The 15,509-nt window shown below is 36.1% G+C and overlaps 1 protein-coding gene across 1 annotated transcript in view; it reads left to right on the top strand.

The window, feature by feature from the left end:
- LOC149793010 (CTD small phosphatase-like protein 2) overlaps positions 1–15,509 on the top strand; it is a 76,045-nt gene that overhangs the window by 41,718 nt on the left and 18,818 nt on the right. Inside the window, exons 8-10 of the mRNA XM_089966886.1 lie at positions 1,796–1,882; positions 6,580–6,722; positions 12,959–13,085. Coding sequence (XP_089823012.1) covers positions 1,796–1,882; positions 6,580–6,722; positions 12,959–13,085 — 357 coding nt within the window. The remainder of the gene's footprint in view (positions 1–1,795; positions 1,883–6,579; positions 6,723–12,958; positions 13,086–15,509) is intronic.

Genomic DNA, 15,509 nt, shown 5'->3' with positions numbered 1-15,509 from the left:
GAATCATTAATTTAAGGGTTCACCTACATCTGTCATTGGGAACATTCAAAGACAGTTTACACTATACCATTGAAATATCATTTGGATATGGGGCCTTGAGTGGCAGAGTAGTCTAAAGCGCTCACTGTTACAGATCATTGCCCTCTCACCACTGTCTGCATGTGTTCTTGCCATTAGTTTCTCATGGGTTGGTGGTTCTTTCTAGGGTTTTTCTGAGTTCTTCCTCCATTTATACTGGCCACCATGTATACCTATCTTGTGCTGAAAAAGGGCATTAAAACCTACAACAACAACATTTGGATATAGGGTGCATTATCAAAGGGAGGTAAATCTTCAACATCACCAGCACATACTACAGCTTGCTATGTAGGTTTATAGATTGCCCTATGTGTTTGACTCTGTATTACTTGTATAGCTTAATTTAGCTTTACTTGTACATGGTCACGCTTGCCAGATCTAACTGATACATTTTCATTTATGAGCTTCAGGAGAATTGACCTCTGAAACTGAAACTTATACAGGCACTTCAGCATCACCAGCACATACTACAGCTTACTATGTAGGTTTATAGATTGCCCTATGTGTTTGACTCGGTATTACTTGTATAGCTTAATTTAGCTTTACTTGTACATGGTCACGCTTGCCAGATCTAACTGATACATTTTCATTTATGAGCCTCAGGAGAATTGACCTCTGAAACTGAAACTTATACAGGCACTTCAGCATCACCAGCACATACTACAGCTTACTATGTAGGTTTATAGATTGCCCTATGTGTTTGACTCGGTATTACTTGTATAGCTTAATTTAGCTTTACTTGTACATGGTCACGCTTGCCAGATCTAACTGATACATTTTCATTTATGAGCCTCAGGAGAATTGACCTCTGAAACTGAAACTTATACAGGCACTTCAGCATCACCAGCACATACTACAGCTTACTATGTAGGTTTATAGATTGCCCTATGTGTTTGACTCGGTATTACTTGTATAGCTTAATTTAGCTTTACTTGTACATGGTCACGCTTGCCAGATCTAACTGATACATTTTCATTTATGAGCCTCAGGAGAATTGACCTCTGAAACTGAAACTTATACAGGCACTTCAGCATCACCAGCACATACTACAGCTTACTATGTAGGTTTATAGATTGCCCTATGTGTTTGACTCGGTATTACTTGTATAGCTTAATTTAGCTTTACTTGTACATGGTCACGCTTGCCAGATCTAACTGATACATTTTCATTTATGAGCTTCAGGAGAATTGACCTCTGAAACTGAAAGTTATACAGGCAGTATCGATGACAACTACTGAAGGGTTTGAAACAAGCTGAAAACTCTGTGCTTGCCTGAAATTGATATTTTTCATGAATTTATTAAAATGCCTTTTTACTCTTTCATAGTTGATACAAATTTGGGTTAGAGAAAATCATGTCTTACTGAATTCTGAACTAGTCCTAGTTTGGTTTAGTTGGTATTCAGTGGCACACAAACACATGATAGGCTGCATGGTAATGAGGAAATGGGAGTTAAGTGCCTTGCCAAGATACACCCCAACAGAAGCCATCCAGGGCTGAACTTGGTAAGATTTTAACCCACATTATTTGACTAGGAGGTCTGGCACTGTTGACCACTGAGCCCCACGTATCTGAACTTGTCTTGCAGTGCCAGATGAGGTAATTTTCCTCCCAGGTACAGCATGTTTTCACTATGCCAACCCATGCACTTTATCTTGTAATGACAATACCTTATTTATTTTGAGGAGGTTAATTAGATGTGATATGTATTTCATAGGATGAAACCCTCGTTCACTGCAGTCTGACGGAGTTGGAGGATGCTGCATTTACCTTTCCTGTGCTTTTTCAGGATGTCACTTACAAGGTAAACATGGTTTTGTATCTATCTTCTCATCAAATATTTGTGCATATGTTATAAAAAAAGTCGCACAATGAATTAATTATATATAAGGATCATGGAAGTGAGTTGAAAAATTGTATTTATATCTATTCCTTGTGTACAAAAAGGACAAATTTTCAGTTTTGATGGGTTTTAGGGTTTGTTGGTACCATTATTTTTCATCAGCATATGGTTTTGTCATCTAGTTTCTTGATTACCATTCCATGGAAAGTCATTATACTTTTGTAGTGTATTCCCAGTGAAAAATTAAAAAGTACTAGTTGAAAAAAATAGGTCATAGTGGCTTTTTTTAGAATTAATCGTGTAGTAATTATATCCCAGAAATATTGGAAATTTTTTATTATCAAAGTATCAGGAATGCAAGTAAGTCTTTGTTCTCCATGGTATACTGGTATTTGAATGTATCTACCAAAACTAACCCCAATAGACTTTTCAGTTTTCTGGTCAACATTGTTTCAAACTTTAAACACTAGGCAGGTTTTTTTTTTTGTTTTGTTAAAGATGACAAAAAGTAAATATTCAAGGTGGAATATAAACTTAGAAATCGGTGATTGAGAAGTCTGGCTGTGAAGCTGCGTTGATTACTGTAATTATTGCGTGGATTACCTGATGTTGTCAGTAGGTGTCATTAAAAACAGCCAAGACACTCTGCAACTTGTGTTCCCAAGACAATGTGAGCACTTAGCTTGACAAAAGAAAAAAATCTTGCATCATGATACAGTTATCACTCCGGTGGCCTAGTGGTTATAGCGTCCACCTCAGAAGTCTTGTGTTGGATCCCCGGCCGAGTCATACCAAAGACTTGCAAAAATGGTACTAACAGCTGCCTTGCTTGGCACTCAGTGTTAAGAATTTAGTGTTAGGACTGGTTGGCCTGGTGTCAGGATAATGTGGCTGGGTGGGACATCATGCTGCATGTCAGTGGCATGATGCCCCAGTGCTAGACATCACTATAAACTGCCACACTGCAGACATTGTAGCAATATGACTGAAAAAGCTATGTTAAAAATCCAAATCGCACACACATACACATATAGTTGGCAGAATTAATTATTGAATGATTTTGATAAGTGTAACATAAATGGTCATCATTGAATAGTGTAATATCAGTGGTCATCATTGATAAGTGTAACATCAGTGGTCATCATTGATAAGTGTAACATCAGTGGTCATCATTGATAAGTGTAACATCAGTGGTCATCATTGATAAGTGTAACATCAATGGTCATCATTGATAAGTGTAACATCATTGGTCATCATTGATAAGTGTAACATCAGTGGTCATCATTGATAAGTGTAACATCAGTGGTCATCATTGATAAGTGTAACATCAATGGTCATCATTGTTGCATTAAGCCAGCATTTGATTGCACTGGTCAACAGTGAAATCATTACTGACTTGAAAAGGCCCTAATCTGTAGTATTTTGGTGTGCCGAACACGAATATAACCGTGAAAAATTTGTATTGGCTCTCGTTTTGAAGATATTCATATACCTCATTTTCTATGTTTCACTGTGTAAATTTCTCCAGTAGGACTGCAGCAACATCCGGAATAATGATGTAACATTGCATAATACCATCATGCTCACATCATCCACAGTTGATTGCATCATTTTCTGATGCAATGCAATACTAATGCCATGCGGCTGCTGAAGTAAGTTGACGTCAGCAGTGTACTATACATGTGTAGGCCTATTATACTAATGCCAGGCGGCTGCTGAAGCTGACGTAAGCAGTGTACTATATAAAGCCCAATCAGATAGGTTCAGCATTTAAAATATTTTAGACGTTGTGCGAGACAGTTCAAGCTACTGTTACATAAAACTTATTATTTTATCCATTTACGTACAATAAAGAACAGTAATGCCTCGAAAGTGTGTTAATACCGCGGACAATTTTTGCTATATTTGTGGGGAAGTGACATTTGCCAACCAGAAGAAAAGTATCAATTCTCAAGTGAAGAAGGCATATCATCTTTACTTCGGATGCAAGGTTGGTGACCAAGACAAGCCTTGGGCTCCGCATATATGCTGTGCTACATGTACAACACAGCTTTCACAGTGGTTGAATTGCAAAAGGTCATCAATGCCGTTTGCAGTCCCAATGGTGTGGAGAGAGCCAAGCAACCACCTAAATGACTGTTACTTCTGCTTGGTTCCTCCTCTTTCCGGCGGAATAACGAAGCGAAAGAAGTCGAGAATAGTCTACCCAAACATTCCGTCTGCATTGAGACCAGTTCCACATGGTGAGGGACTTCCTATTCCAGAACCTCCAGCAGAATATTCTCTTGATTCATCTGACGAAGACAAAGGTGAGTCGACCTGTTCTTCTCCTGGTCCATCAGCATGCAGTGATCCAGATTTTCACTGTGGTGCATCATCAACCCCACACAGAATAACACAGGAAGAACTAAATGACCTGATTCGTGATTTGGACTTATCAAAGAACAAGGCAGAATTGCTAGGATCAAGACTCCAACAATGGAATCTTCTAGAAGAAGATGTCACAATTACTGCATATCGAAAGCGCCACCAGCAATTGGAGCCTTTCTTCAGAAAGGAAAGTAATCTGATATTCTGTTCCGATATTGAGGGCCTCATGAATGCTTTAAAAATCACTCATGACCCACAAGAATGGAGACTATTTGTGGACTCTTCGAAACTGAGTCTCAAGGCTGTGCTTTTGCACAATGGAAACATTCTTCCATCTATTCCAGTAGCGTATGCTGTCCACATGAAAGAGACATACGATAACTTAAGGCAGCTACTGAATTCCATTGAGTATAACAAGTACAGCTGGCACCTCTGTGGTGATTTGAAGGTAGTTGCCCTTTTAATGGGACTGCAGCAAGGATATACAAAATACATGTGTTTCTTATGCGAGTGGGATAGCCGAGCAAGGGAAATGCACTACATGAGGAAGGAATGGACTCACAGGCAGAATGTAGCCATTGGAGAGAAGAATATCCAACACCCAGCTCTGGTTGAGGCTCAGAAAATCTTGCTACCACCCCTTCACATCAAACTAGGTTTGATGAAGAACTTCGTGAAAGCCATTGACCGGACTTTGCCAGCATTCCGATACCTGCATGAAAAATTCCCTCGACTCAGCGAAGCAAAGATTAAAGAGGGAGTTTTTGTGGGTCCTCAGATTCGAGAGCTTTTCAAAGATGACCGGTTCAACAACTTGCTGGAAGGTGACGCGAAACAAGCATGGAATGCTTTTCGCCTAGTTTCTACAAACTTCCTCGGAAATGTTAGGGCAAAAAACTATAAGGAACTAGTAGAAGACATGTTGATGAAGTATAAGAAACTTGGCTGCAATATGTCTCTAAAGATTCACTTCCTTCATTCCCATTTGGATTTCTTTCCTAGCAACTGTGGTATTGTTAGTGATGAACACGGCGAACGTTTTCATCAAGATATCGCAACAATGGAACAAAGATACCAGGGAAAATGGTCCACTACAGTGCTGGCTGACTACTGCTGGACACTCCTCAGAGATGCTCCCGAACAGCTGTACAAGAGACAGGCGAAGAAATCTAAGATGTAGTCAATGACTTGATTATTTATAGGTAGGCTATTACAGTTGACCTTTTACTATTGGAATGCATTTCGTTATGTAAACATTAATTTCTTGCAGATTACAAAAAAACTAGAGCCAATTTTGCAATTTGACTGTCATATTCGTGTTCAGCACATAAAAATTGATAAGAATTTACTAATTTTATTTCAGTAACATGACTTTTGTAAAAATTTGTTGTCCAGTGTTGCATGCTTCTTTTACAGTTACTGAAGGAGAGCATACAAAGGGAGACAATGCTGTTATGTGCATCAATTCCTATTCTCACCATAGTTGATTAACAGTGTTTAAATATGTATGCAGATTATTTATCTTTGTTTTTCCTTATCTAGTAAACTTAAGTGGTCAACATCTCCGTGTTACGAGTATATATTATTCAGTGCCATATTCCCATGGTAAACTCATTTTGGATCTGGTTGGTTCAGTCTTCTTAACTAAAATTGGAGTACAAAATAATTATATCCTGCTGTTAAATTCCTGAACCATTTCAAATGACTTAGTTCATTACACTTTCAAGTCATTGATTGACATGTTTGAATGTTTTTCTTGTCAAGTTCACTTTAAGGCTTTTGTGAAGGAAAATATGGATTATCGTTAAGATTCATATTTATATTATTTTCGTGATAAAGGTATATTGCCAAAGAGAATTATTATCTAATGAAACAGTATTGATGTTCAAACTAGGTCATATCTGTTGACATAGTTTTTACCAAGACCTATCATAGCAGTGACAGTACATTTAAGCAAGGAATAGATGCATAGTTTACAAACTAAAAGAACAGCAAACACCTGAATTACAACCAAAGTTTTTTTTTATTTCGGTAAAAGAACATTGCAGTATTATCATGCTAGTGTGCATTGGCAAGAAAGGATATCAATGCAGCATGGTTTACCTACGTAGAGATTGTACATGCCAGGCTTATCGATGCACATCAATGGGAAGTTGATAATTTTCATTAGTACACAAATTGTCTGGACAGAAGAGATGTGTAATTATTTTTTTGTGTCCGGACATTGGGTCAGTGACAGTGGCATGGTACGGTATTTAACTTAACAGCTTGCATGATTTTCCTTGCAGGTATATGTTAGAACACGGCCATATTTTCGAGAGTTTCTGGAAAGAGTATCCAAGCTTTATGAAGTCATTCTTTTCACTGCATCTAAAAAGGTGTATGCTGACAAACTTATGAATTTACTGGATCCAGAGAAAAGGTTCATAAAGTAAGTCTCTTGCTCTGAGTTTGTTTTTGTTTTTAAATTTTTTTTAAAATTTAAAAATTTGTTACTAACCTGGCCATAAAGGTGAAGTGAGCTGATGGTATGACTTTGTTTGTCTGTTGGCGGACAGAATAGATTTGTACAAATGATGCCATCAGATGTGACCACCTTACTAAAAATAGATAAACCTTCAATTTAAAAAAAGAACAGGAAACAAAGTTTAAGTGAATTGGACAGAAATTATCGTATCGTATAAGGGTTTCAGATTTGTACAAGTAATGCCAATCAGTCCAATGTTCACATTGTTTTTTAAAGCAGCTGAACAGAATTTGACCAAATTTGAAAGCATAACATTTATACAGATAATGTTGATTTGTCATTAAATAAGGTCACTGTTAATAAAGAGAAGAAATCATTTAAATGACTGCTGAAAAATCGCTTAATAGAATTATACCAACTTCAGCAAAATACCTTAGCATTGAGGCTTTTCAGTAATGGCAAAAGATGGTGAAGTCAATTTCCAGTTTAATATGGATGAAGATACTGTGAATAGAGAAACCATGAAATGGCTGTTTTGTAACCAATCAATCAGCAGTATTGGAAGAACTATGCACATGCAACTTAGCCAGTGTTTTTTTTTTTGTGTGTGCAGCCAACTTATCTTGCATTTGCCTTTTAATTAGATGTCTGCTAGGTGAGCAGTCTCAGACCTACTTTTGCCTTGTTTGGTTGTGGGGGAAGGAGTCATTTTTGGTCACAGTGGTTTGCTCAAGATCAGATTTTAGTATGTATGTTGAATTTTAATGCTTTTCATTTAGCACCAAACAACCTCAGAATACTTCTGATCTTAGCCATAACCAATGTTAAGTAAAAAAAAGTCTGGAGAATGTTCATGTCTGTCTTTCATCTTGTATCAACTCCTTGCAGTGTTTTTATTTTTATTTAAAAATCTCTACATTTCTGTATTGTCCATGTGATAATGGCTGCATCTACAGTTTCAGTGATACATGTATACCTGCCAGCTATGATGCATTTGGTGTAGTGATGCTGTGTTTAACTGACTTGTTTCTTGTACTTGCTTATATATCGATTTCACTTGTTCTGTACACTTAAAAGATTTAAGCTTTTAGTCCAAAGTTGTCAGTACTTGGCTCCTTCTGTAAACACAGTCCATGTATGGTGGCAGGTTTGTTAAATATAAACTCAGCTGGCTGTCAGTTATGTTCCAGATGTTCCATGGATGTTTGAAATGATAGTAATCACTGTGAGGACACTTGCTGGAATTGAGCAATATAATCAAACACATCCTGAACTACTGTGGTCACTCAGCCATTGATACTTTGAGAAAGGCATGAGCAACATCCCAATGGTTAAAACAGTCTCGTAGTGCAAGTGATGTGTTTTGCAGCATTGTCAAAATGACCCATTTATTCCTGCCAGGAAGTAAAGTACTTGATTTATTTCTTTTCTGGAGTTCTATACAAAAGGACACTTAACAGATGAACAGATATCATTTATTATATACCTGTCAAGTTTGTACAAAGAAACAAGTTTCTTTAATATCATTTTTGAGCAGGCACCATTTATTCAAAGGGGTCTGCTTGGACATTTTTCAGTGTTGATACATTTATAACCAGTATAGTTATGGAAACTTTGATTCTTAGTGCAACTAATTAAATATGTCCTGTTCCATTTAAATATACATGCAGGGTGCCCACGCAGGTCTCGAATTCTGGAAGTCTTAAATTTGAAAATTGCTTTTCCGGGCCTTGAAAAGGTCTGGAAAAATGTTAAAAAGACTTAAAAGTCTGGAAAAAGACTTGAATTTTCGTTGTACCCTTTCACATGATGTCATTAACACTCTTTCCCTTAACAAAGTTTAATTGTTATATTGGGTCATGGACAAGACATTCTGTCGTAGTTCGAACCATGCATTGAGGAAATTTTACAAATCCATGTTTAGAATACAGGATACCTAGACAGTCTTCAAGGCCGAATCTGAGCGCGGTTCATATTAGATGATTCAGTTTGGCAGATAGGCCTACTGGCTGATGATAGTGATGGCAATTTATTTTAAAGGTATGAAATTCTTTAAGCTAGAAAAGTGTTAAAAGTGAGAATTTGAACTGATGCAACTTTACTGAAATAGAGTTTTGAACTGAGTGGGACACGCATGTAATCAGAACTGAAACTGACATTTTGAAAGCTTGAAAATATGTTACACTGCAAATGTATGTCAGCTTTTTAACCAAAATCAGCACACCGTATAACAAATTCATAACTTTTCAGATACTAGATATGTACTTTTAACAGGTCTAGCATAAGAGACGTCAACTTCTGGACTATTCATTTGGCGATTGTTAGCAAAAATCTCTGGAGTTATAAACACGGACTAACTACATCTTATTCTTGAGGAGTGTCTTAATGTATTGCCTGGATATTTTATTTACTCCTTTACGTACAGGTAGAAGAATGAGTGCAACTTAAACAATGAATAGTAACACAGATTTATATTCTTTGATTCAGATTGATTATATTTTTTATTCAGAGTAAATCAATGAAGGCGAATTCTAATGTACAATCGGGATGATTTACCGCCAGATTTGATCCAAGATATGAATAAAATGGGGATATATGTCTTCTGAATTCACTTGAAGAAATGTAGGGATATCAAAAATTTATTTAATATAGTGTACTATAGAAGTCTTTATATTTTTAACTATTTGCAAATTCACAAAGTCCGGGAAACTGTGATTTCAATATCTAAAAAGTTTTTGGCATAATCCCTTAAGGTTTATGAGTGAAAAAGAAAACAAAAACATAAACATGTAATAATGAGGGTAAATCCAAAAAAGTTATCAGTTCTCCTCATTTAAAATATCTTGATCATAGCTACATATAGCCTTTTAAGGGTTCAGATCAATTTAATAAATAATCTAACAATAAAATTATGAAGTAAATATATTTGTTTGATCAAAATACCACGATCAGAACAAGCAATTTAAGAAAGTAAAATGTAAGCAGAGCTTATGTTAGTGAAAAATCTTATTTTGGAGCTAAAGTATCGAAAAGACATTACCCTTGAGCAGTGAAAAAGTGTACATAATAAACATGAGGAACAGTTTCTAAGCTTGTTCCAGCTGGCCAAACTAGCTATGTATATGCCCCATCAGGACGGGCATATTCAGGCCCGGCCCTAAGATGCTTGGGGCCCCAAGCTAAATAATTGCATTGCAGAGTTGATTTCCTGAAAGCGTGGGGCCCAAGATGGTTGCCTCGGTTGCCTTGCCCTAGGGACAGGTCTGGGCATATCATCACAGAACAATATTCATATGCTGGTGAGGAGCAGATTAAGCTCAGAAAAAATTAAGATTAATGCATATACACCTACAGACCTGCGAACTCTTACGATTTTGCCATACATCTTATGAAAATTATCCTTAAAATACGGACTTACGTCATACTAGCAAAAACTACAGAAAAATGATCGTTGCCAAAAAATCCAGATAATTGGTTCATCCATGTTCTATTTCGATCCGGGTTTCATCTTAGATACAGTAAAAGTAGTCAGGGAACCAGACTAACTTTACAGCAGCACCCCAGACGCTTGAAACAACACTATTTGTTCATGCGAAATGTCTGCATGATCAAACTGTTGATTATAGAATTTTTTAAAAAGGGCGTTCAGAAAGCGATGCATGAAGACGAAAAGGAAAATAAGCTTCTGGAAAAGTGTTAATAATCAACACAGAAGAATAAAAAGGATTATTTAGATTCTTGTGAATAAAAGCTGGAAAGGACACAATTTCGCTTATTGGACATCACATGCCAATCTGAGTATATCTCGTGGCAGGAAATATGATTGCCTTTGTCATGTGAAATGGAAAAGAATTTCCAAGAATTATGTAAAGTTGAGAGATAGCAACAAGCCATTGAGCTGCATAGGGCTTTGAACTAGAGTTTGTGCAACTGTACTAGTGGTAAATAAAGTACGTGTACTTCACAAACTTTTCAGTTGAACATAATGTTTGTTGTCAATACGTCGAACATTTAATTACATTTTCCAGCTTTACAATAGCAGTTATTGATATTTTGTTACACCTTATAGAAAACTGGTCAATCTTACGGGGAAAAAAAATCAACTGCCTTACTGAAACAGACTCTTCAGGGTTGGCAGGTCTGCACCTAGAGGTAACATCTTTTAAAGATTTTGATTTCATTAGGACTCTTAACTGAGTGTTGCTGAAAGAAAGCTAGATGGATATTGTAGTGTTAGGTATATAGTGAACTAAGACCATTTCCTCGTCCCTCCTTTTTGTTCTACCCCCCCCCCCCTTTCATTACAAGTGGGTACCACCCATCCTCCCTCCCCCCGCCCCCGCCCCCCCCCCCCCCCCCAATTAGATAAAATCCTGGCAGCATCTCTAAAGTGAAAGCACTGGAATTGCAGCTGGAGAAGAAAGTATATAAACTAAAAGGCAGTGGTTAACACCTGGGTTTCAATGACTTTTTTTTTTAAATATCATTTTTCTTTCATATTACATTTATTTCTGTTTTGGTTTTGTATTTGTTTCTTGTAATTAAATTAGTAACTGAAGCAGAACACTTGATACCATGAGTTGTCACTGAAATCTGTTAACTGGTAATTGAAAAGTCATTGAATTTCAGCCCTCCTGATCTACATTAACCCTGTTTCATGGATTATTTCATTAAGTTTTGTGTTGTGCTAGTGATTATTCATTTTAATTTCATTGGATTTTATTTGATTTGACATTCTTGGACATGATCTTTTTGTGTGCCTGTGTGAACGTGATATTTAAAGAATGCCTGGACATTGTGTTTATAACTTTTGTGGAAAGAAGCTGATGACTTCAAAGTCTTATGGGGCCTTTCAAACATAAGAATAAAGCATCAGTTTGGTTATGCAGGTCAATAAATTTGTAACATTATTAGGTCTGGAAATTTTTATTTTCTGGTCTGGAAAAGGTCTTAAATCTTTTTCTAAATTTCTGGCAGGAACCCTGTACATGTTTCACAGGGAAGGTAGTTTTTTTTATTCGTGTATACCAGGGTACTCTTGTTTTCAAAGACCTGTATGAAAATGATAACAAATTCTAAATTGCTTCTGTGAGAGACTGCAGATATCATAGCAGTATGACATAAATTGTTAATGCTATGTTGAAACTCCAAAAAACACACACAAACCTTCCAGTCCCAAGTATGTTTTACTGGAACTGCCCTAACCAAACATACTAAAAAGTACACAGTTATCTAGTTGCAAATACCTTTGCCAAAGAAATACACTAAAACCTGTCTGGACTGGTTTTTGAATAAACCAGTAATCTGTTGAAATCACTTGGTAATTTTGGTCCCAAAGATTTCTTGAGTGTTGAACTAGAGAATATTTACTGCCTACTGTCTTTAATGGGTAACAGTAGCATGTCCCATCTGTAACATTAATGACTGACTGATGGTTAATCACATCACATGCTGGTGACACATTGAGGCTGGCATGTCTGATGCCAGCTAAAGGAGTTGATCAAATATAAGTTGGCATGCAGTTATCCAAACAATTAACTGTTGACACATGTTGCCCAATCTTTATAAATTTTGATTGAATTAAGCAGTTCCCTCATACAGACTGATGAGGTCATTAATTGAGTTGATTTTATTGTGATTATTAGTATCATCTAGGACTAACATCCAAGTTGGATTATGTTAATTAGAGTGCATGTGAGAGATTTAAGACGGCTAGAAATCTCCTTACACTTTATCATATGATCAGACTCGTTTATGTCTATTTTGCTTACATATGCGGGTTCTTCTTCAAAATTTCCTTTTACATCTCACACACAGACATATCTAAAGAAGTTCATGTACAGTACAAATCTTTATGCAATAACAGCACATTCGTTTTGAATGTTATTCAGTATGTTGCAAAGTGACAATCGAAGCAAACGAAGTCAAAGATAAAGTCATTCTCTAAAGATCTTTTACAGATTTTGTCATAACTTCAGCTTATCAAGGAAGAAGTGAAATTAATAATTTGATAAAATATTAACCTGTATTTCACCTCCGTCCCAGATTGTTGCAATTCAGACAAATTTCACTGTCATCTGTAGTTTGCTTCAAAGGAGTTTCTTTAAAATTGGCACAACACATGCATGCTTTCTATTTTATCGTGACATTTAAATAAGCATGTAAAGTTTAATTTGCTACTTTCTTTTTTTGTATTTCAGACATCGTCTCTTTCGTGAACATTGTGTATGTGTAAATGGCAACTACATTAAAGATCTGACAATCCTTGGTAGAGACTTGAGAAGAACCATTATAGTGGACAACTCTCCACAAGCCTTTGGATATCAGGTATGCCTTACCTTCAGACATCATTCATAACCATTATAGTGGACATCTCTCCACAAGCCTTTGGCATAAACTCATCACAAGTGGCATCTGAAAGCAAAAAGGTTGCCTCCATTAGTAGCCTCTCACAGCATGCTGGATGGTGTAAGATTTCTGAATTAGATGCAGGCCACTATCCTGAAGATTTAAATTTTAACTTTATACTGCTCAATTTCTTGATATTTGTTTCTCACTTCTGGCTGGACATGGGCGTTACTTATTGCTGACAGTGTTATTGACAATATTATAGTGGTGTATTTAAGATTTTGATTGTGACATTTTTTATATAATTGCTCTTTTCATCTGTGTTAAAATGTTGCTTTATTATAAAGTTTGTACGCTGTTCATCTTCGCTAGCCAAGGTTCTGATAACCCTGTCTACACTTTGGCATATCATGCAGATATTTCTTGCTTCAGGTCTGTGAATTTCATTGGATGCAGTGACAAGCCATGCATCCAATCAAAATTAAGTTCAGATTTGCACACTGTTCCTATGATCGAAACAAGGGTAGCACACAACTTGAATGGACTGGTAAATAAGCAATTTTCCAGTGTCGTTCCGTGTTTGCACAAATACCTTTCGCTCAAATAAACCTGTAATGGCTTCCCTTTGATACATAATCATACTTTTGATGTTAAACTTACAAAGTATCCTTTTTTAGGTCAATTGCCACCAACATTTTCAGTCGATGTAAAATGCACCACACTATTGGTTAGTTGACATCATATACTTAGGGAGGCAACACATGAAATCCAATAGATGTCGCTACGACAAAGCACCATTATAGCTGTTTGATCCGCCAAGACGAAGATATGGTTATCAGAACCTTGGCTAGCGAAGATGGTACCCTGTTATGCAAGAAGTTTCTTGTTTTGTCCGATTAAGCAGAATATTACATCATAATAATGCCCTTGACGAGCAAGATAGCATTTAAATTCATGGTTTGTAAGAGTCTTTTTTCATTGAAGGATTATTTCAAATAATGGTCAGATCAGGGTCTACTTTGTTTATTCTTCTCCTAACAGATTTATGGTTTGAAGCCTATGAGTATTGGTCCCTTTTGAAAAAAAAGTGAATTCACAATATGTACTATATATAGTTAAAAGTTCAAATACAGAAACATATACCCTGATTTGCCATTGCATAATGCATTGATCGGGGTCTGTTTTTGTTCTACCAGTTACTCTTAACAAACTGCATTGACTCAGATATGCTGGCACTTTATGGATTAGACTTTTAAGCAAGTATATACGTTGTTGTTTCCATGTCCAGTAAAAAATGATTACACATTTCATAATGCGATATTGAAATATATCATTGGGAGAAAAATGGTATTGCCACAATTGTTTTATCATTTTTGGAACTACTTTATTTTTCCATTTAGGATGTATATGTCTTATGTGTGTTATTTACACCTTTATTTCCACATTTTTCCTTTTTCTTCTCTGTCTCCCTTCCTTTCCTCTCTCTGTCTCCTCTAAGGATGAACCTAAAATGTTTTGAGACTGTTGACCCTCTTGTTATATACATTTATGTAATTATTGAAAAGTTGCCATCGATCATGCCTAAAAATGAACTCCAAACAACAATAAAATGGGCTTCAGGCATTAACTTTTTAAAAATTGGTTTAAAAACTAGTTTTCCACATGCAGCACACAAATTGTCATTGAATGAATTTACATGACCTGTTGCAATTCAATAGTCTGTGTAACTCATGCAGTATTATGTACCTGTTACTCTTCATTTTTTTTAAAAACATTATTTTGATGAAATACAGTCTGAAGCATTATATGTACAATGTAAATTTGTAAAACGTCTTGGTTCAAAAAAAATTTGCATTTGTGAACTTTGTATCAATGAAGTAATCCAGCTGTTAATCGCATAGACACAGAATGGAGGAAATCTATACAATAGAAGTTTTTTTTTTTTGCCTTTAATCGAAATATAATAAAAAAGAAAATTCATGTTTATTGGAGTGACAGATGGAAACATTTTGTATTGTGATGCGTGGCTTTACCACTATTAACAATATCTTGTTTCCACTTCACTCTTGAAATATATCCAAAAATCTACACATAAAAAACTATTGATATCCTCAATGTATAAATGCCCTGTACTAACTAATGAGCTGTACTTGCAACCTACAAGCATAGTCATCAAAGGTCAGATGATGTAACTGAATGTTGTTCTTGTTGTCTTAAGAGGCAGAGTTTGTAAATTATCCATTGATGAGAACGTTTCATAAGTTCCGTAGTCCTTAGAGCTCCTGAAAAGTTTGTGTAAAATTAGGCCTTGGGGTAGCGAGACATGTTGATCACTGAATCAGAAAAGCACTAGATAATTTTTCACTGCAGAAAAGTGGTTTCTTCTGTAACCATAATTCTTGA

Source organism: Sinohyriopsis cumingii, chromosome 8 (genome assembly GCF_028554795.1).
Source record: "Sinohyriopsis cumingii isolate HCF-2022 chromosome 8, ASM2855479v2, whole genome shotgun sequence".
Lineage (NCBI taxonomy): Eukaryota > Metazoa > Mollusca > Bivalvia > Unionida > Unionidae > Sinohyriopsis > Sinohyriopsis cumingii.
Note: the sequence above shows the minus strand (reverse complement) of the source record. Positions and strands in the feature narration are given on the sequence as shown.